Source organism: Cydia strobilella, chromosome Z, assembly GCF_947568885.1.
Source record: "Cydia strobilella chromosome Z, ilCydStro3.1, whole genome shotgun sequence".
Classification (NCBI taxonomy): domain Eukaryota; kingdom Metazoa; phylum Arthropoda; class Insecta; order Lepidoptera; family Tortricidae; genus Cydia; species Cydia strobilella.
In genome coordinates, this window is record NC_086068.1 from 23,520,255 (window position 1) to 23,547,461 (window position 27,207).

At 39.1% G+C, this 27,207-nt stretch overlaps 2 protein-coding genes across 10 annotated transcripts in view; one reads left to right on the forward strand and one right to left on the reverse strand.

Annotated features, from left to right (window-relative positions):
* LOC134753714 (uncharacterized) overlaps positions 1-27,207 on the forward strand; it is a 242,851-nt gene that overhangs the window by 46,829 nt on the left and 168,815 nt on the right. The gene's annotated exons all lie outside the window — the stretch shown is intronic.
* LOC134754154 (coiled-coil domain-containing protein AGAP005037) overlaps positions 1-27,207 on the reverse strand; it is a 245,100-nt gene that overhangs the window by 33,882 nt on the left and 184,011 nt on the right. For 7 of the 9 annotated variants that reach the window (XM_063690269.1, XM_063690268.1, XM_063690260.1 and 4 more), the window contains 5 exons: positions 2,836-2,925; positions 1,862-1,924; positions 519-679; positions 257-376; positions 26-135 (listed from right to left, as the gene is read on the reverse strand). In XM_063690269.1, coding sequence (XP_063546339.1) covers positions 26-135; positions 257-376; positions 519-679; positions 1,862-1,924; positions 2,836-2,925 — 544 coding nt within the window. The remainder of the gene's footprint in view (positions 1-25; positions 136-256; positions 377-518; positions 680-1,861; positions 1,925-2,835; positions 2,926-27,207) is intronic. The other 2 variants (XM_063690264.1, XM_063690265.1) reach the window with 1 other exon arrangement.

Consider the following 27,207-nt stretch of genomic DNA (forward strand, 5'->3'; position numbering starts at 1 on the left):
GAACATACTTGTACTATATTTGTACCTGTTAGCAGCTTGACCGCGAAGACGTTCAACAGTAGCCTCCAGTTCATACAAGTCGTTTTCCAATAGTAGCATATCTTGACGGTAGATTTCCTCTTCACGCGTGAGTTGCTAAATAATATTAACAGTAATTTGAGTACGGTTATGTGGTATATCTGCCTACATGACATAATTAATTAGAGAAAAATAGTAAATTATCGGAGTAGGAAAGTATCTAAAAGCGTTGGTGTACCGATTCCGTGTCACGTTCATAGAAGCTCGCGGCGAGGGCGCCTATTTTCACGATGGTGTCGGCCATCAGCTGCCTCATTTGTATGGCATGCGACAGTGTCGAACGTCGTAAGTTTCGAGTCTGCAAAGCAAATAAGAAGGCATACTGTTGAAACTATACATGACAATATATTTGGAATTCGCATATGCAATATACATCAACAAAGGCATTATTGTATTACATACACTTTAAAGAAATAAATAACTTGATTTTTTTAAGAGACCTCAATCCGCAAATCACGGCTCTGCTTCTGCAAGACGCGCATGTCATTGAAAAAGTCTGGCGTGACGTTGATGGTGTATATCTTGTGCGACACCAGCGCCAGCTGCTGGCCGACCAGGCCGGCGGGCTTGGGCGGCGGCGCCGGCTTGAGACGGTCGCGCTCTGCAATATTTATCTGCTTAGCTAAATATATCAACCTTCATACTGACTAATATAATTGAAAGCCTGTTCGAGTAGTGGTGTAAGTAAAGCTAAGAGTTATATTCTACATCAGGCAATTCAGCTATTTATATCGTAAGTTCATTCGATAAATATCTTTAAGTTTTGCTCTCTAATTATATATATATATACCTATATATATACCTGACGACCTGTCTGGCCTAAATAGTGGGTAGTGGCCCTACCTGCAAAACCGATGGTCCCGGGTTCGAATCTCGGTAAGGGCATTTATTTGTGTGATGAGCACGGATATTTGTTCCCGAGTCATGGGTGTTTTCTATGTATATAAGTATGTATTTATCTATTTAAGTATGTATATCGTCGCCTAGTACCCATAGTATAAGCTTTGCTTAGTTAGGGGCTAGGTCAACCTGTGTAAGAATGTCGCCAAATATTTATTTATTTATTTATAACTATATAATTATATATATATAAAGTGCAGTACCTTTACTATTAGTTTACCGCGGCAGTATTTGCCAGCGACTTCGTAAGCTCACTCGCAATTCAAATTGCTCTCAGCAATGTACAGTCAGCTGCAGAGAAAAGGTACCCCCCCCCCTGCATAGAAGTTTTTATGCAAAGGTGCTAAGCTGACTGTTGCTGACTATTGCTGACTGTACATACCAGTACGCGGGAGATGCACTGGGGGGTGCTAACTTTTACTGTATACAGGGTGGCTAAAAAATAGGCGCATTCCCGTTGCCAGGGAGGTTTTGGGATTATACTGAGCAACTTTTACTATGGGACCAACCACGAAATCGTGGAAAAAAAATAACCCTCCCATAGAAAATGGACCAGCCAAAATATATGAAACAGCCAAATTTCTTTTCGCGATTTCGGGGTGGTCCCATAAAGTTGCTCAGTATAATCCCGAAACCTCCCTGGCAACGGGAATGCACTTATTTTCTAGCCAACCTGTATGTGGAGTGAGCTTACAAAGTTGGAATAGACTACCGGCGCGATAAAATCATGCTGATACTGAACCTAAGTTTTTCTACTTTCTTATCTTTGGCAACTTTAGTCTGATTTTATATAATATTGACTAGTACACTTTTAGTAAGTATATCGTGAATCTAGAAACCTACATGGAAGGCCTCTTAAGTAAAATTAATTATATAAAATTACCTTGTGACGAGGTCCTTGGCAATGTCGACGACTTGATTGCCGGTTTTGTTGGCTTTGTATCAGCTTGTTATGGCAAAGAAGTAAGCGGAAAGAAATCAAATACAAGAATTATGAACATGGTTATGATCTTATCTATGAGTGACTACAGAGATAGATTAACAGCAAAGGAGATCGGACCTTAAAGAACTCAATAATGTGGACAACGTTCCTTAACGTGAATACAAATATACATATATTCACAAACGTTAGGATATTTAACGTAACTAGGTATTCAAATAAAAAAAACTTCATGACAGCGAAAATATGACTACTAAACTAAATGCACAATGACAATGACAAAGTTGTTTATCGAATTATTATCAGTCGGGCTTTAAATACGTAAGGAATGTACAATTAAACTTGTTTTTCGTTGGTTTTTTTTTACACTGTACATAATTTGGACAACAGTTGATGGCTTATTCAAAAAAGGGCTGACTGGGGCATTAAAACTATTAGGTATGTTAAAATTGAAGTAATTATTTTGTTAGTGTTTTAATTACTATAGGGCCGAGTAACTGCGATACAAAAAATGGATGTTGGCGGAAATGTTAGAGGCACCAGTTCACCAAGCTTCGAGTCGCAGCGACGGCGGTGCGAGCTGCGACCGCGAGCACGACGAGCGTGCGCGTGCGCCACAACCACAACCACTACGAGTCGCAGCGGCGGCGCGAACCGCGACCGCGAGCATGAGCGTCCGCGTGCGCCACAACCATTACTCTCAACTTTACTGAACTGTTCTATAGCTACTAAGTAATTATGCTCATTACCTTCGTCGAGGATTTAAGGTGGCACAAATTTCTATTGGGTATAGGGAAGTTCGAAGATCAAATATACCGAGCTGCATGATTTACAATCAGTTTATTTATTAAATATCATTTTTTAAAGCTACAGACAACCCGAATCTATGAATATACTATTACGATTTTTATGCATACCTGAATGTTGGGGCGAATGTTGAATGGGTGAGTTCATATCTGGCGGGTCATCGCTAAAGGATACCGATTTCTCAAATGACACTGATTTTTCTGAAATCACAAATGAGGAAGTACTCAGTATACTCAGTCAACACACAGGTGAGACGATAGAATAAATGTACGGTCGCGTTCATAGAGTGGAGCCAACTCAACCAATAGCAATAAACTGCGGAGACACCGCTTTATTATTGCAACAAATATGGAATATTACAATGTTGATCAATTAACGTTCGCGTTTATTTTTAACGTGTGTACTAACTAATACAAACGTGTTAGTATGTTGCTCGAACTACTAAATTAAACAATACCGGATGAAATATGCCAAGGAATCTCATCGAGAATTGAGGTTTAATTAGATCATAAAGCACATTCAATTTATACGACGGTCTGTTAAACTTTACTGCAAACTACAACTAGTTTCTAATAGACAAAAAGTTATTGACCCTGATGATTCCCACTTTAATAATCGTACAAAGTTGATTATGTACCTAACTAGCTAGTAACGCTTGGCTTGTATAACACAAATAATAGCCATGCTTTTCTTTAGGTACCTGTTTGTAATTATATTATGTACGTATTGTCATATTTGTGTCGGCGTATTATTTAAAATAAACCGGCATAATACCCATAGCAAATTAGCACACCAAATTTTGGGGACGTGAACACATTAATTGTACCTAAGAAACTCCTACCTATTATTTATGCGATGTTTTATGCAAGATTCCTCTTTCAATTTCACCCGGTAGCTATATAGTGCCTTTAGAATGTTGTTTATATATTGACGAGAAAAAGTTAGAAAATGCGTTGCATTTACGAAAGTGATAAATTAAAAAAATGCACTTACAAATAAAATTATTAGATGATCAAACGGGGGCCCCATAAAAAGTAACCAACATTATAATACTATAAGTATTTGTAAGTATGTACCATTCGCCGCGACATATTAACATGCAGAAAAGAATCTGGGTTAACTTGGTTTCATACTACAATTTACCGAAATGCGCTAAAGCTAAAATAGGAGGGTTATGGATTTTACCTACATTGTGTATTTATCTGTCCCTATGTTCTCTCCTTACTAACACGGCTGGACCGACTTTTAATTAATCATATGTCGTGACTCGTGAGATTGCTCTTCGTTGCACGAGGGTCACCGCCGTCACCGGGTGTATTAAAAATAAATTAGGAATTTTTGGGGAAAATTAATTAAGTTACTTAGTCATCTGATGTCGTCACTTATTATTGTGAGCAGCTTCGAAAGTGAATTGTCTCTGTTTCAAAAGTAAGTAAATATAGTTACGGCGGGTGTTGTAGGTAAGGTACAAGGGTATGAATGAAGGTGTCTAAGTAGGTACCTATACAGAATTACAGACTGGATGTGCCATCATTGTCATCCTCGCATTATTCAACAACTCCGTCTAACCTAATACAAGCAGCAACCGAGATAAATGGCGACTGGTACACTAGCTTATAAAGCTCTTTACACTTACGTTATATTGGAACTTTATTAAGTAGGAATGGTTGTAATACAAACTTGGGTGGAAAGACTCACGTTTACGAAATGGCTTATTATTAACCGGGCAACTAAAATATTAAACAGGAACTTTCATTGGGCATATAATATTATAATTTGGCCGTGCAATAATATTTTAGAGCCTAAAAATTTATATTAGCTCCAAATATAAGCATCATATTATTCAAAAAAACTGTCATCAAATTCAAGCCACAAAAATCAGTAAACGATGGCGCCGACGTAACCCGTCGTCACCCTGCGACATATATTTTAAATGATCATAAGATGTCGTCAAGCTCACTATACTTATTAACCTATCGAATGAGCTGATGCCTTTACTGAATGAGCTGATGCCTTTACTGATACTGGAAAAACGATATGTAAACATACTGCATACCTATACGAGGCCTGGACGTTAGTGAGATGACGATAATTCATTGCTGGTGTCCTACTTTGTTACCTACGTATAACATGAGTTAAACCTGATTTATCCATCTGGTTACTTGGGCTTCATAGTCGCCTCCAACCTCCCCTTATAGCGACCCCTTTCCGCACACTAAGTTTACCTTAAGTTCATATGATGAGTGGTTACACTTTCTCGTAACTACAATGTGTTCTATAATTCTAAATTACTAATATCTTGGGACGAAACCCTTCGTATAATTATGATGAGTTCGTTATAATGCGCGCAGCGACATAGACGCATTGATATGTAATTAAATTATTAATTGCGAAATTAGCGCGGCTCGGCCGCCGCTCGGAAATTTACGCGATGAATGACTCCGAACAGACTCAACCCATCGTGAATGAGTTCCTCGCCTTCCTGCAACTAAAAAACAAGCTGGTGCAGGAAGGAACGATGGATGCGGTGACTGCTGTCCAGATGAATTCGCGTGCGTCGAGTTTCACTGTGGAAGACATCTGTGCAGCGAAGCGAGTTTTGTGCCAGTCCCTTGGGATCATCGGCACATATGTACCTCACCGGAGAGGAGACGAAGCCGGGGAGAAGTCCCTTGAGGACATAAAGAAAATCCTGAGTGAAAACAAGGATCGGATTCCGGAGTTTGTGGCGACGGATGCCCCTATCCTTCCGTTGTGTGCTCCGGATAATTTCGACGTTCGCCTCTTGTTTAAGGAAATCGTGGCACTAAATACAAGATTAGCCGAAGTTATTATGAAGTTTGAAGCTAGCCTAGTCACTATCGCCGAGTTACGTGACGAAATTACATGTTTGCGGAATGCTCCAACTCGGTCGGCGGTTTCAAATTTCAAGAGCGATTATCGACCTGACACTGGTGTCGAGTCGGTTAGTTTACGTGCTGCTGACACTGTAAAAAGTGTCGCACGCGCCGCTACACCGCCCGCGCACCCCCCGCGCGTGCGACCGCCTCCTGTCTCCTCCAAGTCACGTCAGCGTGCTTATGCTGACGTCGCCGGTCAGTCTGTCGCAGCTAACCGGGTCAACGCGCCTTCTAAGGCGTGTAAATCACGGGCTCCCCTTTTAGAGAAGTCCTCCCGCGCCAATGTGGATAAGGAGGGATTCACACTGGTGGAAAGGAAGAGAAAGGCAAGCAGGTCGCCCCGTAAGACTCTGTGTGGCACTGCGGAGCCGGTTAATTCCGGTCTACGGATTGCAACACCGAGTAAGGCGCTCTACGTGTCTCGACTGCATTACTCCGCCGAAGCCGACGAGGTGGTGGAGTACATCCGCCGGAAGACTGGCTACACGCTGAGGGTGCACCAGCTACAGTCGCGTCACTATGTGCACTTCAGTTCATTTGTGGTGCGCGTGCCGCGGCAGCTGCAGGACACCATCGCTAGCGCGGACTTCTGGCCGAAATGTGTGGTGTTTCGGCGGTTCCGGGGCAACTTGCCGAATTCTACACCAAGTCAGAGACGCAACGGAGCCACGCTGTTATGTCGTCGCCCAAATCTTAAATACTTAAATTGTATTGTATAATTGTATCTTTGTATTTTTATTTGTTTTGTAGTTCGCAGTGCCTTAGTAGTAATACTGTAATGCTGTGTAACTAATTTGAATAATAAATAAATAAATGATTGAACTTCACTTACATTAGCCATGAATACATACATAGCCCTCGGATCACTGTTGACACTCTGAATACTGATATCACAATGAATGTTAGTCACAATCTACAATAGACACCTCATTATTCTAATAACACCATTAGAAACTCCTTGAATAGATCCTAAAGCAAATATCACTCTTGCCGTAGCTTTGTTCGCACACAACCTCCTTTTCTTACTGTCGTTCGCGCGTATACCCTCTTGTTTTACCCTTAAAAATCACAACAACCTAAAAGCGGTTATTTCACTTAAACGTGACTACGAGCGCCATCTACTCCATGACGTTGGCAGCTATTAGCCGATTCGCGATATTCGCGACACTCGCGCCCCGCAGGAAAAAGCTACTCTTTTAATTGAAGTTAGATGCCAATAGGCAAACATGTAAATAAATCAACAATTAGATGATAATTGAAACACCAATAAGATTGAGTTGATGATAAGAACACTAATGTGAATTATAATGTATTTTAGCCGTTCAATCTCGAACTGCCTCTCTCGGCTTTTGCGCTGTGAATTGGTATGGCCTGAGATTTCGTATAATTTCTGATGACGTTGTAGAAATGCGCTGAGGCACGCCGTTTCTGAGACTGATCTGATTGTTCATCTGTATTTTTGCTGAGCTGATAAAGAATCCCTGAGACTGGTCTGAGCATTCATCAATGTTTGTGCTGAGCTGATTAATAACAGGATACTGGGACTGGTCTGAGCATTCATCAATGTTTTGTGCTGAGCTGATTAATAATATGATCCTGGGACTGGTTTGAGCATTCATTAATAGTGTTAAACTGATTATAAGCAGAATTCTGAGATTGGTGTGAGCGTTTATTGATGTCTGAGTTGAGCTGAGTAGGATCACGGCTGCGGTTTGTCATCTCTGATCCGTTACTGGTCTACCTATGACCAATGGTATTACTCACACTCTAGCGCGTTCTGTTCCAGATTGCTTCGAGCAGTCCTTAGTTACAATCTAGTTCACGAGAAAGATACAGCGTCATGCGACCTAATATGTCAGAGAGTGGCCACGCAATTTGATATCAATCATCGGTGTTGTTAGACTGTGAGAACTCCGTTCGCGATATATTTTATCTATGACTACCATCTGTGATGTAATATGCTGCTTTGCTCTTATGATATCGTTAACATCTTATTTCACTACTTCAAGTGTCACAACTTTTACTACAGCAGACGTAAACATAATGACCAGCATAATTTGCGTGTATAATTAAACAACTGCAACTTTATTAAACACCGCGTCAACCGCGTGATCGAACTGAACCCACGTTTTTATAAGCACTGATAGTTATTACACAGACAAATGCGACCGTCTTATCCGACCGGGAAGTGTATGTAACCTAAGTTCCCACTTCTCTTTACTGAATACTACTGGCAGTAATCTACTATGTCAAGTATTTTAATCTATTCGCTTATCTATTATACCTAAGTAATTGACATATCCATCTCTGGGTGTACCTACTTAATATCCGGTAGCCCTCCCAATCCAAGGAAGAAACACGCTATTCTCATATGATCACAAATCAGAATGTAAAATAGAACCTATCTACAACTCACAAGAGCCACATTCTTTTTTTTTTTATTAAGCTAAGCTAAGGATTATCAACCGACTTGCCAAATCAGGCTGTTATTTCGGACTGTCAAATCCAAAACAAGTGATGTGATGTCAGTTCATTCTGATTTATTGTGGCCAAAATAACTGCGGTTTTCATTTCTCTAATCATTTTCTGGTGCTTTTATTTTTCGCCTGGTGTGAGATAATCTGGTTTAAATAAGTTGGTACAGTCAAATCGTCAGCCTCTATTAGGTCTAAAAGCCATCAATGCATTTAACCTAAGCTACACTCAAATAATTTAAACTAAGTACCTACATTATTTTTAATTAATTACAAAACCTGTAAACAACTCTTTTTTACTGCGTTACATCCCCGTGTACATAATCAGTCATGCTAAGGACCGTAGAAACAGCATAGCAATAGTAATACATATACTGTACATCCGAGGTGCCTATTAATTACGACTTTACATGCCTATTCCTTAATTGATGTAATCGATCAGATCTTAAATTAAGTGTAATAATCGCCAACTTCCCGTACTACGGTATTTTAACTGCTGTGTCTATCAAACTGATCCACTTTGTTTCCTTTATTCACGAATTTTCACATCACAACTCGGTAGCAAATACTCAACGTGTGGCAATTTTGGCGCAGCGTCTGTATACTCTTTATGGACATGTGCTTTATTGACTTCGCAAAGGCTTTTGATTTCCTTAACTGGAGTAAAATGTTCAGGGTTATGAGCGAAATGAGGAGACCACCTCACGTTATCTTTTTATAGTTGATCAACTGTTCACTAACATCGGTGTGTACATAATGAGTAGGAAGGCTGTGAGGGTGGTGTCTATGTCTGAGTTGGTGGTCAGCTAACCAATAACCTCCGTTTTGCAGATGACATGACTATATTAGGTTAAGTGTCTGTGGAAAATAACTTGCGGTTCTGCTTCAAAAATTAAGCATGTCAGTAATTAGTCCATACTCAGGATTCAGACCAGATCCATACCCTAGGATCAATAGAAATAAGACGAAGTTGATGAATGTCGATCCAGAATTTTATTTTATTCTTGAGGCTTGAGGATAATTGAGGTTGGTTTACTTGGGATTTTAAATAAGCGACGATGGCGCCTGCGACCAAAGCATGGCCAGAAGAGCTCAGATGGCCAAAGCTGTAGATGGCTGGGATGGGCAGTCGTATCTCGAATACCAGCAGTATTCAAATTAGTCATAAGTAGTTATATAATTGTAATACAATTGTATTGTGATATGCCCATTATGTTAACTTTTTCAATTAAGTATTTCTATTTGACATTTTATATTAATTTAGATTTATTGTGTGTAACTTTATTGATATTAAATTTGCACGCTTGCATGCAAGCTAAATACATGAACTGTAAAACAAATGTATTGTAACATCCCCAAACTGTATCAGTGCATATAAATAATTTCTGATTTCTGCAGTGAAACGACTCGACAGAGAACATAAAACAAGGATAAGACTAATGCGGACGCCTTATTCTCTCGTACTTTCTGTAAGTACATGTCCGAAACCTAGACCATTACAAACTGAAACCCATCATAGGAAAGATGCATTTGAGATGTGGTGCTGGCGATGAATGATTGAACGCACTAAGTGCAATTGCACCAACTTTCGATGAACTCAACGTCAAACCGAGGTTATCCACTGTTTGTACCCATCGCGTACTTAGTTTCTGCGGCTATCGAGGCAAAACAGGACCATGTAGTCTGCAGAAGCTCATAATCACTGGCCACATGGCAAGGAAGCGTAGGGATGGACGTATGGCCACACGTTGGGCGAACAGATAATATTAAAGACAAAGTCACATTACAGGCTAGCATACCTACACCGAGCCCAAGAAAGAGCGGCTTAAAGAGCACTGGTGAAGAACCACACAGTACAGGTGTCCAACTGTTCACAGTGACACATACGGCAACGAATAATACTGATAAATCAGTCTTGTGATCATTGCTGCTGTAGTAGTCGTACATAAAACAATTACCACGTCCTGAACAATACGATATTTTAGGGCAATATTATAATATTAAAATTAATGAAGAAGGATATCGCACTTCCTTATAATATGAGTAATATGACATCTGATTTTAATTGTGATCCTGATTTATGTGTAGCTCCAGCCTGCATTTTATATATCAATCTGATTAAATCTGATAAACAAGCGAACAGTTGATGTCACGTTCATACGCCAATACTTATTTGGCCCATGATTAAAATATTATCTTCCTTTTACTATAACATAAAAAGTTTAATACTTAATTGAAGTTACCTATAGCCCTTCTTCACAGGTTTAAATCGAAACATTATATGTTAAAAATAATGTTCACTTGCATCACAATGTCTGTTGTGAAAGACGACAGACAACCCTACGTGCCAAAAGTATGCTTTTGACTGGTTTTCAATAACAGGCATTATAACTAATATTACAATCACCTAATGTTGGTACATACTGTATTAGCCATACTATTGTATTGACATCTAAGCAGAACTCTGTGTTGAGATAGATAAAATGCTAATTTCTAGCTAAGTGTTGAAAATATACTGTTACTGTTTCGTCTAGCTCTAGTATTATTGCAGTTTACTACACAACAGCTATCGTGACCCATTTTTATCGTAAATATGATTTTTAAGCAAAAAACGTGAACAAATTAACTGAAAAGTATGGGAATTGACACTGCTTGCAAACTTGTCATTTTTGGCCACATCAAGCGCTGCGATCGTTTCGGCTTCCCCCACCATTCGCTTTACATGCATCGAATACCTAGTGTTCCTTTTCGTAAGACATAGGTAAATACTCTGAAACATTACTCTTGTATCTTTGTCATTAGGCCATTATTTAATTTCAGAACTACTTGCACGGACTGAGACAATAATTACTATCATTGTTAAAAATACGTTATCATATTAATTAGTTTGCAATGTGGTAGGTACCATCATAATACTTTTATAGGTTTAATGGTCTGAGACTTTTGCATAGTAAAATAATTAATAATAATGTATAATATTTACTTAGTTAGATTAATTTCACTAAAGGTCCTTTTTAATGTTTCCAAACATAATATTATACAACATAGGTACTATCTGAACCTGTGCTGCAGCTGAGAGCCTGAGCAGCTTTAACATTTCGGATAGGTGGAAAGCGGAATGGTCTGCTTCGGCAAAGTCATATATCTGACCCGACTAAAAAACCATAAGGGTTTGAGCTTCCACGGAAAATCTGACGCCGCCTGAACAGGCTGAGAATCAGCCTGAGCCTTGAGCCTGCTGAGGACCTGAACACCCTGACACCTGACTTGGTTGCTTGGCTTGGCACCCTCAAGGCTACACTGTGATTGGCCTCAATGTATAACATGCCATACGATTAAATAAATACTATCTGAATTCCTTCTGTTATCCCGTTTATTAAAATAACCGAATACTTGAGAATTTCCTCTCTAATTCAGAAACTTTTCCACCATGGTCTTGCTACCGTCTCTTTAATTATTATGAATACCTATATAGGTTCGTATACTCCTATGTACATCTACGACAAGTATACTCGATTGGGTAGGCGACATTAATTCATTTATGTATTACTCGCAATTCATTTAACAAATATCTACCACCTTAAATTAGATTAAAGTATGTATTGTGTACTTAGAAGTATCTAAATCATTTAGCAGATAATATAGAAATCACTAGCCCATTCAATCAGTATGCCTTCCATTTGAAACCTTCTCAATAATTATTTAGTTTAGCATTTTTAACCCTTTACGTTTGGGTCATCGCATGTACATAGGTACATACAACAACAACAACAACATGTAACAATTGTTATCAATAAATATTTTCATTTCCATTTTACACAATTCAGAAGTTTAGTTAATCTTTATCTAATCGCTAATCTATGGACTTTCCATACTAAGAATCAAGAATCAATGGTTCAATAATAATGGGAAGTCATTATACCTTAGGGTAAAGTGTATTGCTTCGCTGCAAACATATTAGCGGTCGCTTATTTATACCACAGATTTGCCTTTGTCATTTACTGTTTTATCCAAGTTGATATTACTGATTCTCTTATAACAATCTCTAGATTGGAATGTTAATTGGGAATAAATCGAGATACTGTGCTGTGCTACATCAAGAGAAAACCTTTTGGAACCTTAATGTAACGCTGATTAAACGCAATCCATAAAGTGAATATTATTTAAAAATAATTAGTGCGTCATGCTTCAACCATTTATTCTTTCAGAGCAGAAATATCATGCATGCCAATTGAGTACCTATGTTACTACTGTTAAATCCATTTTTGGCAGTTTGCTGGTGCCATTAGTCGGAATGGCTGCGCGATTCTGATTGAGTCCCAGTGATGGTTCTGGTCCTTTGAGTTTGGGTAGCCATGTGCATTGTACATATGACATCAAATTGTAATCTGATTTCAATTGGCTTCTGCATTTTTACTCAGGCACATTACAGGTTACTACAACTAAATGATACCAACTTCTAAGAAACCAACTCGTTAGGTACAATTACAACTGTAACAACAAACAACATCGAGGCATGAAATTCCATATTAACATCTCTTATGATATGAGTTGTTCTAGTCCTTCAAACGAGGTGAAAGGGTAAAATTCGAATTTCGAATTAAACTAAATGGTTCTGAGTTTAGCTCAGTGAAAATATGGATGCGCAAAAGATACAATTATAATAGCCCGGTTTGTTTGTCTGGAAGATATCGCTCTTTAACGATAAGACCGCCTGTTGTGTACCATAGTTTAATGAAGTTTATTTGTACTGTATTGTTTTAAACATAAATATTTGTACATAAAACAAATTTTGTTTCTTTCTAAAAGAATATGTAGGTACGGATCATATAAGTATAAGGAACGATATATTGTTGAATCTAGTTCCTATACCTAACACATTAAACATGATACGTTCGTCTCATATAAAGACGCGCAATATATTTATTTTGTTTTTGAATTCACCACACTTGCGCGCACGACTAGTTAAATCAGGGCTGAGCTGATAATTTGGATGAAGCGGGTATTATGCAAGCAATGCATGTTATAGAAAAGCATGCAATCCGGTAAGAATGAACTTGGCACAGAACATCATGATTAGGCGATCTAATTCACAAAATATTGTATATCACCAATTTAACTAGATCCCGAAGTAATAGAAAATATACCAGATCTGAGGTCAGACCTAAACTGGTTTGCCAGCTAAGCAACAACAGTTGCCAAGTCATAATATCAACTACCCGCATGATAAATAAACTTTAAATTGGATACTATTAACTATTTGGCTACACAGAACAATGAATGTGAGATAGTGATTCTTATTATTTTAATATGAAGATCTTAATTCCTGCAACGTCACAAATAAAGTTGCAAGGTCATAGAAGTCATAATTGTCACTAGGAACCCTATTTCTAAACAGATGTAATTAGTAAGGTTAAATTGTTGATCAACTGCATAATTTGAATCTTGTAGCTCAGGTGATAAAGTCGCTGTTTGAAAGGATTCATGCTGGTTCACAAATCGACCAGCAAATTTTAATTCAAAAGTCGTAAATGATAAACATTTAGTGCAGGATTTTGTCAAAGAAATCTAAACAAGCAAAGAAACTTGTCAATTACATAATCAATCATAAATATGAAAATTAAACCATGTTCGTGTGAACATGACCATAATAAACACCTAAATTTCTTCCTTTTCAACTTAAATTTGTTAGGTAATATGAGCAGGTATGGTAACGCGCGGTGCCAATCATATGAGAAAAATTTGATTATTCACAACTTTGGGAAAAATCAAGTTGCTTTTATCAAATATTGCCATTGGAGGGCTTCTTCACTTTTTCTTTGATATTTCCGTTTATATTGAATTATTGCTGATTAAGTGTAAAGTTTCTACTGCTTTAATAGTAACTGGTTTCAACATAATGAAATGTGAGATTTGAGCTGTTCCATGGCTCGTGTTGAAGGTGAAATATTACCAAGTTATTGCTTAAAAACTGATGATGTACACCTGTCTTACAGGATTCATGGTAAACATACCAAACCTGATGCCACGCCCATAACAGGGTCGTTCACCATGTCTAATTACGAATGCTTCCTGATACCTTTTAGTAGGTATGTAGATGATCTTTTCTGATGTGACAATCTTTGCCACTCTCATTCTTATAACATAGAAATGTTGAATCTGCATAATAATGTCGCACATGACCACGAGCGTAACAAGTGGTTGAATAAGTGGAATCCTGAGCGCTGCTAGGGTTTCAAGGCACGTGAGTTAAGAACAAACTGCTGCCCTGGTGAAACAAACATTTTTATCAAATCAACCAGTAACAAATACTGGCTGTAAAACGTTAAAAATATAAATTAATGCTTTTAAAAGTTTATAACTTCAAAACCATAACTTGAAATTCTATCCTACTGCTTACCACGAGGAATCAACTTCAAATTTGCACTCTATAGAACTGATTGATTAATATTGTTTTCAAAGATTAAAGATAGCATTTTAGTATTTTGTATTTCAAATAGAATTTTTGAAACTACGTGAAACCGGAATAAGTGGGACCTGGGCGGTCCTGTCGATTTTTTCGTCAAAATTACCTCTATAACTGAGACAGTGAGTGGTTTTAACCTCTTTTACTGAGACTTATGTAGGACGAAAATAAATTTCCGTTTCGTTCTCAGTCTACTCGCAAATTTCGGACTTTGGCTTATTGTGCATAATGAGATGAGTACATATTTGTAATATGCCGAAACGAAGCCTTAAGCCTTCATCAATACGTGAAATACAACAGTCAATATCCGATTTTGAGTGGCTAGCCACGCGATGAAATAAGTATATATTTGATATAATTTATTGCATTGAAAACATCTTAGTGCTGATGGTTCCCAAAGACAAACTAAAATGACAGATTTCTTTGAGTGATTCGCTTCTGTGTACAACAAACGGAAACTTGATTATTTTTGTTGATTTGTTACCTTTTTGTGATTACCTATATCTAAAGATTACATCTGTTTGTTTAATATTTACAAAAAACGGTTGTTTCATTTAATTATCTCACCTCCAGGTATTACTGAACCAACCTGTATTTTTGAGACCATCTTTAAATGAGACACATTTTTTTCTTCAACCTGGATATCTGAGAAAACTGTGTAAGTGGAATACCTGTTAAAGTGAGACTAATTCGCAGATCCCTTGAAATCTCAGTTTTCCAGGTTTCACTGTATTTTGCATTTAAATAATATACCAAGAAAGTGTTTGTATTTTGTTAGGTACTTACTTTTTAAAAACTATATTTTTTTATACCTACTGACATTTGCAATCTCTTGTATACCAAAGATCAAAGAGCAAGAATGTTTAATAAAATGTAGGTACTTAATTGCCTATGTGTTCCGGTTAACTACTAACATTATCGCCTGCTTAACGCCTTTTTGCAAGAAAAGGATTACATAAATATTATGGGCTTCATGCCTGAAATAAAACATTAAATTGAACTGAACAAGCCAAAAAATTTAGCACTTTAATTCTACAGTCAGCTGCAGAGAAAAACTACCCCCTGCATAGAAATTTGTATGCAAAGGTGCTAAGCTAATAGTATTGTTGACTGTGCATGCGTAAGAAAATTGACTTTTCATCTGTTAGAGAGAAACATACGTTACATTTGATGATGATAACAGTGAGTGCATAAAAATTCCCAGCATGCTCCACCATGTCGTCAAGCTCACTATACTTATTAACCTATCGAATGAGCTGATGCCTTTACTGAATGAGCTGATGCCTTTACTGATACTGGAAAAACGATATGTAAACATACTGCATACCTATACGAGGCCTGGACGTTAGTGAGATGACGATAATTCATTGCTGGTGTCCTACTTTGTTACCTACGTATAACATGAGTTAAACCTGATTATCCATCTGGTTACTTGGGCTTCATAGTCGCCTCCAACCTCCCCTTATAGCGACCCCTTTCCGCACACTAAGTTTACCTTAAGTTCATATGATGAGTGGTTACACTTTCTCATAACTACAATGTGTTCTATAATTCTAAATTACTAATATCTTGGGACGAAACCCTTCGTATAATTATGATTGAACTTCACTTACATTAGCCATGAACAATTCCCTCGGATCACTGTTGACACTCTGAATACTGATATCACAATGAATGTTAGTCACAATCTACAATAGACACCTCATTATTCTAATAACACCATTAGAAACTCCTTGAATAGATCCTAAAGCAAATATCACTCTTGCCGTAGCTTTGTTCGCACACAACCTCCTTTTCTTACTGTCGTTCGCGCGTATATCCTCTTGTTTTACCCTTAAAAATCACAACAACCTAGAAGCGGTTATTTCACTTAAACGTGACTACGAGCGCCATCTACTCCATGACGTTGGCAGCTATTAGCCGATTCGCGATATTCGCGACATAAGATTCATAAGGTTTTTTATTTAATATTTCGAGCATAGGTGTTTCATTAAGTAGGTAAATCGATTTTTAATACAATTACTTACTCAAAAAGTGCTACTTTACGTACCTAGCTGTTTACATTTATGACATTTGAAAAATATTATTAAGTATTTTTGCATAAATAACAAAAAATTGGTGCCGAGTTTTTTTCCTTACACCTACAAAAAAAAAGAAATCAATTATTTTTTTAGATTAAGCCAGGTCCCCACAGAAAACCAGCGCCACGGTTTGCCGCGGCACTATGCTGAGTGGGGATCCTTTTTGGCGTCCAAATGTTTTTTGTCTGCATGCTTTTCTTTTTTATGTACTATGTTGTGGCGTCAAATAAATGTTTTTTCTTTCTTTTTTTCTTTCTTTCTAAATACACAGTATCTCGCGCATGGGTTACACTATCCTTCCCGCTTTAATTGATACAGTAAGAAGAAGACGGAATCAATTGTCATTTTTGTATAAAAAGTATAGGTACCTACATGTTTATGAACTCGAGTCTACCTAATAGTCTACGTATCTCACGCGCTTGGAACTGTCGTGGCGCACTAGTAGTAGCCTACTAAAATTATAAAAGTCATGTTTGTACATACTTTACCGTTCCGTTATTATTCCATAAACATTATCTTAACCACGACATAATCAAACACCTTAAGTTTTCTACCCATAGGTTCAATGTTTGTATAAACATCGGTCGTATGACCACAATAACTTTTTTAGGATCCTTTTTTATATTAAGAGCCCGTAGTCGATTTGAAAACGCGCGAAGATACGACTTTTACACAGTAACCGAACGCCGGCCGCTGCTTGAAATAACGCGACCGCCTAAACAATATTGATACTTTCGCAACATTATGCGTCACTTTATAACTTTAATTAGGTTAAAATAAAACTTTCGGTAAATTTGATATAATCGTTTATTACTCTTAACAATTTACCTATGTATTCATATAATACATACAAATTATATAGCATGATGATAATGATTTGCACTAAGGCAATATCATATATATATAATAATCTTACTCGCGTTATCCCAGCCTTTTTGCCACGGCTCATGGAAGTCTGCTGGGGTCCGCTTGGCAACTAATCCCAAGAATTGGCGTAGGCACTAGTTTTTACGAAAGCGACTGCCATCTGACTTTCCAACGTTCCAACCCAGAGGGGAAACTAGCCTTTTGTTGAAATTTGGTATACAGATAGTTTGAATCCCGGGGAAGGACATAGAATACTTTTTATTCAAGAACTCACCCTTTAAGGGGGTGGAAATTTGTATGGGGAATCAATAAACGCTGAACCGATTAAGATGAAAAGTCATCCTCTTCTCTTCTCCACTCTTCTAACACTCGCTCAACGTGTTGTTGGTTGTACGATGAATACTGCTCAAGACCTGGAACACCTGGAGTGCTTCTGGGTGCAAAGGGTCAGGGGTAACACTCGCTCAACGTGCCGCTGGTAGAGTATGATGGGGAAAACTCAAGACCTGGAACACCTGAAGTGCTGCTGGGTGCAAAGGGTCAGGGGTAACACTCGCTCAACATGCCGCTGGTAGTGTGTAGTGTACGATGGATACAGCTCAAGACCTGGAACACCTGGAATGCTTCTGGGTGCAAAGAGTCAGGGGTAACACTCGCTCAACGTGCTGCTGGTAGTGTATGATAGGGAAAGCTCCAGACCTGGAACACCTGGAGTGCTGCTGGGTACAAAGGGTCAAGGGCAAAGGGTGGGTAACACTCGCTCAACGTGTTGTGGGTAGTGTATGACGGAGACAGCTCAAAACCTGGAACACCTGGAGTGCTGCTGGACGCATCGGATAAGGGGTAAAACTCTTTTAATCTGAAGTTGGTAGAGTATGCTGTAGGCAGGTTAAGTTCTTCAAGACCGGGAACACCTGGAGGGATGCCAGATGAAGCAGGCACCTGACCAGAGCTACCACACGTTTAACATGCAGTAGGTACTGGGGGTTAAAAGGGGGTGGAAGTTCTGATAACAATAAATGAACCTGAGTTCCACTAAGTACAGCCAGGGTTCATCATCAGCTCTATCTTGGGTACTGCTCTCCTAATTGCTCATCAAGACGTGTCGAATAACCAAAACAGCGTGTGCCTATGTTGCACGAAACCTGATTTCCACTAGGTACAGCCAGGGTTCAGCATCAGCTCCATCTTGGGTACTGCTCTCCTAATTGCTCATCAAGACGTGTCGGAAGACCAAAACAGCGTGTGCCTATGTTGCACCAAACCTGCGTTCCACTAGGTACAGCCAGGGTTCAGCATCAGCTCCATCTTGGGTACTGCTCTCCTAATTGCTCATCAAGACGTGTCGAATAACCAAAACAGCGTGTGCCTATGTTGCACGAAACCTGATTTCCACTAGGTACAGACAGGGTTCAGCATCAGCTCCATCTTGGGTACTGCTCTCCTAATTGCTCATCAAGACGTGTCGGAAGACCAAAACAGCGTGTGCCTATGTTGCACCAAACCTGCGTTCCATTAGGTACAGCCAGGGTTCAGCATCAGCTCTATCTTGGGTACTGCTCTCCCAAGTGCTCATCAAGACGTGTCGGAAGACCAAAACAGCGTGTGCCTATGTTGCACGAAACCTGATTTCCACTAGGTACAGCCAGGGTTCAGCATCAGCTCCATCTTGGGTACTGCTCTCCTAATTGCTCATCAAGACAGACCAAAACAGCGTGTGCCTATGTTGCACTAAACCTGCGTTCCACTAGGTACAGCCAGGGTTCAGCATCAGCTCAGCTCTATGTATACTAAAACCTTCTCCAGAATGTAACAAACACTTTTCTAAAAACCGCATCAAAATCGGTTCAGCTAAATGCGAGATAATCGCGAACAAACATACATACATACATACATACATATACATACAAACATACGGATCAAACTGAGAACCTCCTTTTTTTTGAAGGCGGTTAATAAACAAGTACTTACAACCCAAGGATTAAAGTTTCTGGTCGCAGTTTACACGCACACAGTACAGCCAAACACGCAAACAAATATAACTTTTTACACGGCGAGCGACGCACACAATGATAAATAACTTCGTCGTCGTCGATGCAACGTGCGGAGCCGATCGACAAACGTCCTGCCTCTACCAGCTCCCGCGCGGGACTGAGGCCGCGAGCGCGTGTCACCGATAAAAGGGGAAGTTTTTAAAAAATCGTCAGAAAATAAAAGTTGCAATTTAAATAAAATGAAGTACAGCAACAGTTTAAGTAAACATTGCAGATTATTTGAGTATGCAATCTACGTCGAAAATAAGTAGATTTTCGGAGAAATTGTCACTTGTTTTGAGGTCATTTCTGGAGAAAATTGAATTCGTTTAACTTTCATTTCCTCGAACTCTAAGTCATATAACAACAATGTAATCTGATAAACCTAGAGTACAGAATATGTGTTATACAAATTTAGCATTTTTAGCAGTCCAAACTTTACGAAATTTACAAATAAGAGCATCAAAATCAGTGCTTTACACGCGTTTACCTAAACGTCCATCAGAAAAAAATTCATTACTAATTTAGTAAGCCTTTTTTCAAAAAATTGATCTGATAAACCTAGAGATAAGAAGTCGTGCTAATAGAAACCAGTACTTGTTATTTCAATTAGGTAACAAAAGGTGTACAATTTCACAGAAGAAATCTATCAACTTTACATTTTTGCGACTAAAATCGTAACCGGGCTCTTAAAATGACAGCTCAAGTAATGATGGCCGAAATACAAATTTTAAGTGTTATTTATCGTATGGCATTACAGTTACTGGATTTAAATTAAATACTAATCTAAATTCCTAAGATAATCTTAATAAGTAAATACTAATCTAAAGATTGAGGTTTGCACTCTTCAAATACTCGATGGCCCTTTCACTGAGGTTCGCGAGGTCTTCAATCCGTCCCTTGAATTTGGTGAGAGGGCATTCCAGAACAATGTGTTCGACCGTCTGCTCGGGGTCACCACACATGCACTGAGGGGAGTCACACCAGCCCCATTTATGCCAGTGGTAAGCACAGTTTCCAACGCCTGTTCGAATGCGGTTTAGTTGACTCCATACTCGACGCGGTTTGTCGAAGCCAGGTGGGCATTTTAAGTGTGCATTTACCTTAATTAGCTATCTAAATAATTTTAAAAGAACTTCATTTTTAAGTTAATAGATAGTCGTTTTCTTGTTAAAATGTGCTTCACAAATAGTCTCCAATATAGGTATACTAATTCAATGGCCAAATAAATAATTGGTACTTGCCTTTAAATAAACAAAAGCTGTAATGGCATTAAAATACTACTCATGTTGGAATAATTTGATGCTCCGCTTAAGTTGCCAAAATATTAATTTTAGTACCTATTTCAATTTTTTTAAGCTACCGAAATCCGATTATTTAGTTGACCGGTTAAATACGTGCCTTACGAAATTACTTAGGGCCACCCAACACTAGCATCTCGCGAGCGTCGGCGTCGGCGTCAGTGGCGTAACTGGGGGGGGGGGGGGGGCAGGGGGGGCAAGTGCCCCGGGCGCCATCCAAGGGGGGAAGGGCGCCAAAATGGGCAAAAGGCAGCAGCAGGGAAACTTTTGTCAGTCGTCAGGGGGCGCAAATTTGGTGACTGCCCCGGGCGCCATATCCTCTAGCTACGCCCCTGGTCGGCGTCTAGTCAACTCTATGGCTGCAAGTGCTGCTCGACGCAACGTTGACGCGACTGCGCAGCGACACCATTTTTAAATAGCGCTGATTAGACGCTGACAATCAAAAGACGCTAGTGTGAGGTGGCCCTAGCGTTTTATTAAATGAGGGCTACCGTTTCTGTGCTCACCAGTTGGCGCCACTGTAGATGTAGGTCCACAAAAAACAGATCTCAAAATTCTGCTATGATAATTTTTTATACACAATTAAAATATTTAAACGTCTAAATGTGCCATTTTTTCAACGTGTTTAATTTTGCATATATTTAAGTTGGCACTTTTTTAAACCACTAACATTTATTGAGCTATATCTATTGTTTACTATGATTAATCAAAGATGGACAAATATTTACCACAATTATGAATAAGGAGTGAAAATTCCCGATAAAAAAGGTTGAAACCCCCAAAACTTCTATGCATTTGACATAGAAAGACCTCTATCTACACTAGCGCCCCTAGCGGGGAAATTAAACGCGGTAGGCATGCAAAGACATCATGACCCGTTAGAGTTGCATAATTTTTAGCAGGCGAAAAAAAAACAGTTACGGTTCGTTCAAACTGACGCGGATCCGCGCACCGCGCCGATGTGCAAAAGGGACATCGCTATAAAATGTACATTGCGCTGTCTCGCTCACACATCGGATCCGCGTCAGTGTGACCGAAGCCTTAGGATCCGCAATAAATTGATTATAATGTAGTGTTTATAGATCTACTCTATTTATAGGTAGCATTTACTTTTATTCAGTGATAATAATAACACATAGGTAAATGTTCATTTGTATTAAAAATGCTAGTTTCGAATTAAATGAGTGTGTGACTTGAGTACTATTAAAATTTCGACTATCACTTATGCTACAGTCTTGAGAGGCAACATAATGGTCGATTCCTATTTATGATTTACTCGAAGTTTTCATGAAACGATTGTATTAGGCGATAATGAAGGGATACGAGTATATTTCAATTGAGTGAAAGTGAAATTAATTGAGAGGGATGATGAATTACAAACCTAATACAATTGTTTATTAAAAGTAAGCTGAAAATAAGAAAACCACACGACTGAGCAAGCAAGCGTTCGGCGTGATAATGAATGATAAATGCGAAATGCATTGCTAATGTTCTTGTTATTATGTTCTCATTCAAGTACTTAGCTTCCAAATATTTTCCGATGTGAATGAGGTTACCGTGAAAGTGTCCTTTCCCGGGCCACTGAACTGCTGCGCGCGGAATTCATCACGACACTCGTCTTATTAATTTCCTCGCCAGGAAATGCGCGGGTGCACAATTTTGCGGTAATGTTAAATTTCGTTAGATAAGTAGAAATGGTTGTATTACAGACGCCGGTGGGGAATGGATTGTGCATGCCAATGTATCGCAACAAGATCGCAACACATCCTAGTTGCTGTTAAGTTCGTACAGTGAAATTGACAACCGGGACAGAAATATAATTATGCGCGTGCAATACAGATAGCAACAGGAGGGTCAACGTTCTAAAATCTATATCGAAAGCTTCTCTGCGTTACCTATGTCTTGCAATATAGTTGACCATTTTATTTGCCATTATTAATATGATGCTGGCTGTGCCTAATATTAAAATAGAACATTAGAGTAAGATGGGCACCATTGGATTTACCCCAATGATGCATGATGGACTTAGTTTGGAACACGTGCAGTATGCTGGCGATGTTATTTATGGCAAATTATGTGCGTTATACTGCATGTGCGTCAAATATTCCTATTTACCACCCGAAATGATGAAGACCGTTGTGGTGCCAGTTGCTAAAACAACACCTGGGATCTGCCAGCAATTACAGGCCCATTTCGTTGGGCACAATTCTGGGCAAAATTCTGGAGCGACTTATACAGCCTGCACTGGTGAGTAATTTAGATATCAATGATGCTCAGTTTGGTTTTCGTGCCGGGCTCTCAACAGACGCGGCGATTTTAAGCCTAAAACACAGTGTAAATTACTACGTGGACCGGGAAACATCTGTTTATGCTTGTTTCCTGGACCTAAGTAAAGCATTTGATCTGGTGAATTATAATATTCTCTGGAACAAATTGCTCGACACAAAGGTACCTAAACCAATCGTCGGGCTGTTGAGATATTGGTACGAGAACCAAACTAACTGCGTTAGGTGGGGTGACGCGACGTCTAGTGAATATAGACTAGACTGCGGTGTAAGTCAGGGTGGTTACCTCTCCGGACCACTTTAACCTCTATGTGAATGATCTGATAGTCGAACTGAGCAGCACCAGGATCGGTTGTCATATCGGGGATGTTTGTCTAAACAATCTCAGCTACGCGGATGATATGGTGCTGCTCAGTCCGTCTATCAGTGGTCTTCAGACGCTACTCTCGGTCTGTGAACGGTATGCGGCGGCTCATGGTCTAAAATATAACGTTCAGAAGACCGAGATGATGGTCTTTAGGGCTGGTAGAGGTCCGGACAGGATACCTAAACTAGTTCTAGATGGCTCACCGGTGCGGGTAGTGAATAAGTTTAAATACCTTGGATACATCCTGTGCAGTGACTTAAAAGATGACCTTGACATGGAACGAGAAAGACGAGCTCTATCCATCAGGTGTAACATGCTCGCACGCAAATTTGCGAGGTGTACAAATGATGTCAAAGTGGCTCTGTTCAGAGCATTTTGTCAGTGTTTGTATACCTGCCAACTTTGGGTTAACTTCAGTAGAAAAGCATTTTCAACTTCGCGAGTCCAATACAATGACGCTTTTCGCTTTCTACTGAAGTTACCCAGGTATTGTAGCGCATCGAGCATGTTCGCGGAGGCAGGGGTGCCCGACTTCTTTGCCATCATCAGAAGTCGAATACCAGGTTTCTGGGAGAGATTGAGAAACTCAGACAATCGAATACTTAAGACAGTCTCCGAGAGCCTGTACAGCCCCATTTTTCGTTACTGGTCATCCATCCGTTCACCATAGCGAGAACAAAAAGTAAATATAGAATAAATATAAGACTAGTCATATGGCGACTGAAGCAACTCTTAGTTTAAGTTAGAAAATAATATTATAGCATAATAATTTTTATATGGACTATTGTCTGAAATAAAGTGATTTTATTTATTTTATTTTATTTTTATTGGACTTTGATTTTTAAAATTTTATATATTAAAGATAGATCGTTCAATCAATCATTATAACACTTAACATACATTCTTCTTGCTTGCCAAAAAGTTAGAAGCCAATAAGATAGGATAAGATAATCATTTATTTCATTTCAATCTTAGTTGGTAAATACATAGTGGTCGAGTCCTCCTATTAGGTATGAAGTACTTTTTTAAAATCTAATGTAAGTAAATGAAATTAACATTATAAATTTATAATGAATTAACTAGTGTGTGTGTGTGTGTATGTGTGTGTGTGTGTGTGTGTGTGTGTGTGTGTGTGTGTGTGTGTGTGTGTGTGTGTGTGTGTGTGTGTGTGTGTGTGTGCGCGCGTGGTAGCTTTATAGTCGAGTGCACTTATCTATTTAAGTTTTGCTTTTTTAAATTCATAATTATTTAGCGAGTATATATTAAGTTCCTTATTTATCATGTTATATATAATTGCAGATTGTACCTCGTATTGCCTCCTTGCAAAGGCTGATTGCTGATTTACATCTGGGCTCAGGTACAACTCTGTGATTCCTTCTTTGGGTTGGTAAATTGAGATTAAGCGGTGTTTTTAGGTTGCAGAGGTTATGTACAATTTACGCATACTAAGTGCCTTACAAATCTTACATTGTGCGTACAGTTCTGTAGTGAGGTATCTTCGAGGCTTAAAGTACATAGTTTTTAGTAAGTACCTATGTCCTCACTTTACTTCCAGGTATTTAGTTTTGTCTGAGGCTCCCCAAACTGTTATGCAGTACGACATTATTGATTGCGCTAGCGTTGTATATATTTGTTGTAAAAGAGTTGTATCCGCTACATGTCTTAAGATTTTAAATAACCATATTAGTTTTGAAATAAAACTATGAAAACGGATTATATCGTTTATATTGAATTTATAATACATCCCCGACGTTTCGAACTCTTTACAGCGTTCGTGGTCAACGGGTGACTGAGGAAAAATTACAAAGTGCAAAAATACCCACATACTAAAATAATGAACAATCATACACTACAAACTTTAAGGCTGGTTGTACATGTAAAATCGGTTCATAAGGCTAGTTATACACTACAATTATTTTAAGTAAAGATATATATATATATACGCGATAAAAACTACGCCGGCTCCAACCCTACACCACGGACCCGAGAAGATTTAATTCCCTCCTAAATTGTAGGAGGGTATCCCAATATGGGACCTGCAACAAACTCGGCGGGACACATCTTTTCAAAACATCAGAATGTCCAGCATCATCCAACACTAAGGTCTCACAGTCTATGTCTCGCTTGCTCCTTTATCAGATGGACTACAGGATCCCAAGCTGGTGGTAGAAAAAAGCCATCTTCCCTATTAAAGTTTGGATATTTCTTAATCTCAATGGCCTCGCGCAGCATTCTGGGTATGTAACGCTTCTCCTTGGCAAGAACCAGAGGCATATCAAACTTGATTGAGTGATTGGCTTTATCCATGACATGCTCACAGACAGCAGACCTAGGTCGACGGTGCTTCGAGGAGAGACACTCTCATTGGCTCCTGTGCGACCGAAGATATTTAAAAGATACGTAGATGACACTTTTACTATACTTCCAAAAAGTAGTGTTTCAACTTTCTTGGATCACCTAAATTCCATCCATAGCAAAATAAAATTTACTATGGAGTTGGAAAAAAACTGTTCTCTCCCCTTCTTAGATGTATTGGTAAAAAGAAATCCTGATAACACCCTAGGTCGCACTGTGTATAGGAAACCTACTCATACTGATAGGTACTTAAATGGCAAATCGCATCACCATCCCAGTCAACTTGTTACAGTAGGCAAATCTTTGTTTCAGAGAGCCCAGAGGATATGTGATGACCAGCATCTGGCCGCGGAGCTCCAGCATGCCAGGCGCGCGCTCCAGGCAAACGAGCTCAGGATACCGCGGGTCAACCAGAGGTCCCACATTAAGATCCCCACAGTCGAGCGCAGGCCTGCCATTCTGCCTTTTGTCAGGGGGGTCACGGACAGGATCAGCCACATCTTGAAGCGTGCTTCTATAAAAACATATTTCAAGCCAATGGAGAAGATGTCACAATTCCTGAGGCCTGTAAAATGCAATACCCCTCTACAGACTGCAGGAGTGTACAGGCTGAACTGTGAGTGTGGCCTATCATATGTCGGGCAGACGAAACGGAGCATTTCCACTCGGGTAAAGGAACACATAGCTGATGTCAAGCACCGTCGACCTAGGTCTGCTGTCTGTGAGCATGTCATGGATAAAGCCAATCACTCAATCAAGTTTGATAAGCCTCTGGTTCTTGCCAAGGAGAAGCGTTACATACCCAGAATGCTGCGCGAGGCCATTGAGATTAAGAAATATCCAAACTTTAATAGGGAAGATGGCTTTTCTCTACCACCAGCTTGGGATCCTGTAGTCCATCTGATAAAGGAGCAAGCGAGACATAGACTGTGAGACCTTAGTGTTGAATGATGCTGGACATTCTGATGTTTTGAAAAGATGTGTCCCGCCGAGTTTGTTGCCGGTCCCATATTGGGATACCCTCCTACAATTTAGGAGGGAATTAAATCTTCTCGGGTCCGTGGTGTAGGGTTGGAGCCGGCGTAGTTTTTATCGCGTATATATATATATCTTTACTTGAAAATAATTGTAGTGTATAACTAGCCTTATGAACCGATTTTGCATGTACAACCAGCCTTAAAGTCTGTAGTCTATGATTGTTCATTATTTTAGTATGTGGGTATTTTTGCACTTTGTAATTTTTCCTCAGTCACCCGTTGACCACGAACGCTGTAAAGAGTTCGAAACGTCGGGATGTATTATAAATTCAATATACGCGATATAATCCGTTTTCATAGTTTATTTCATGAGTAA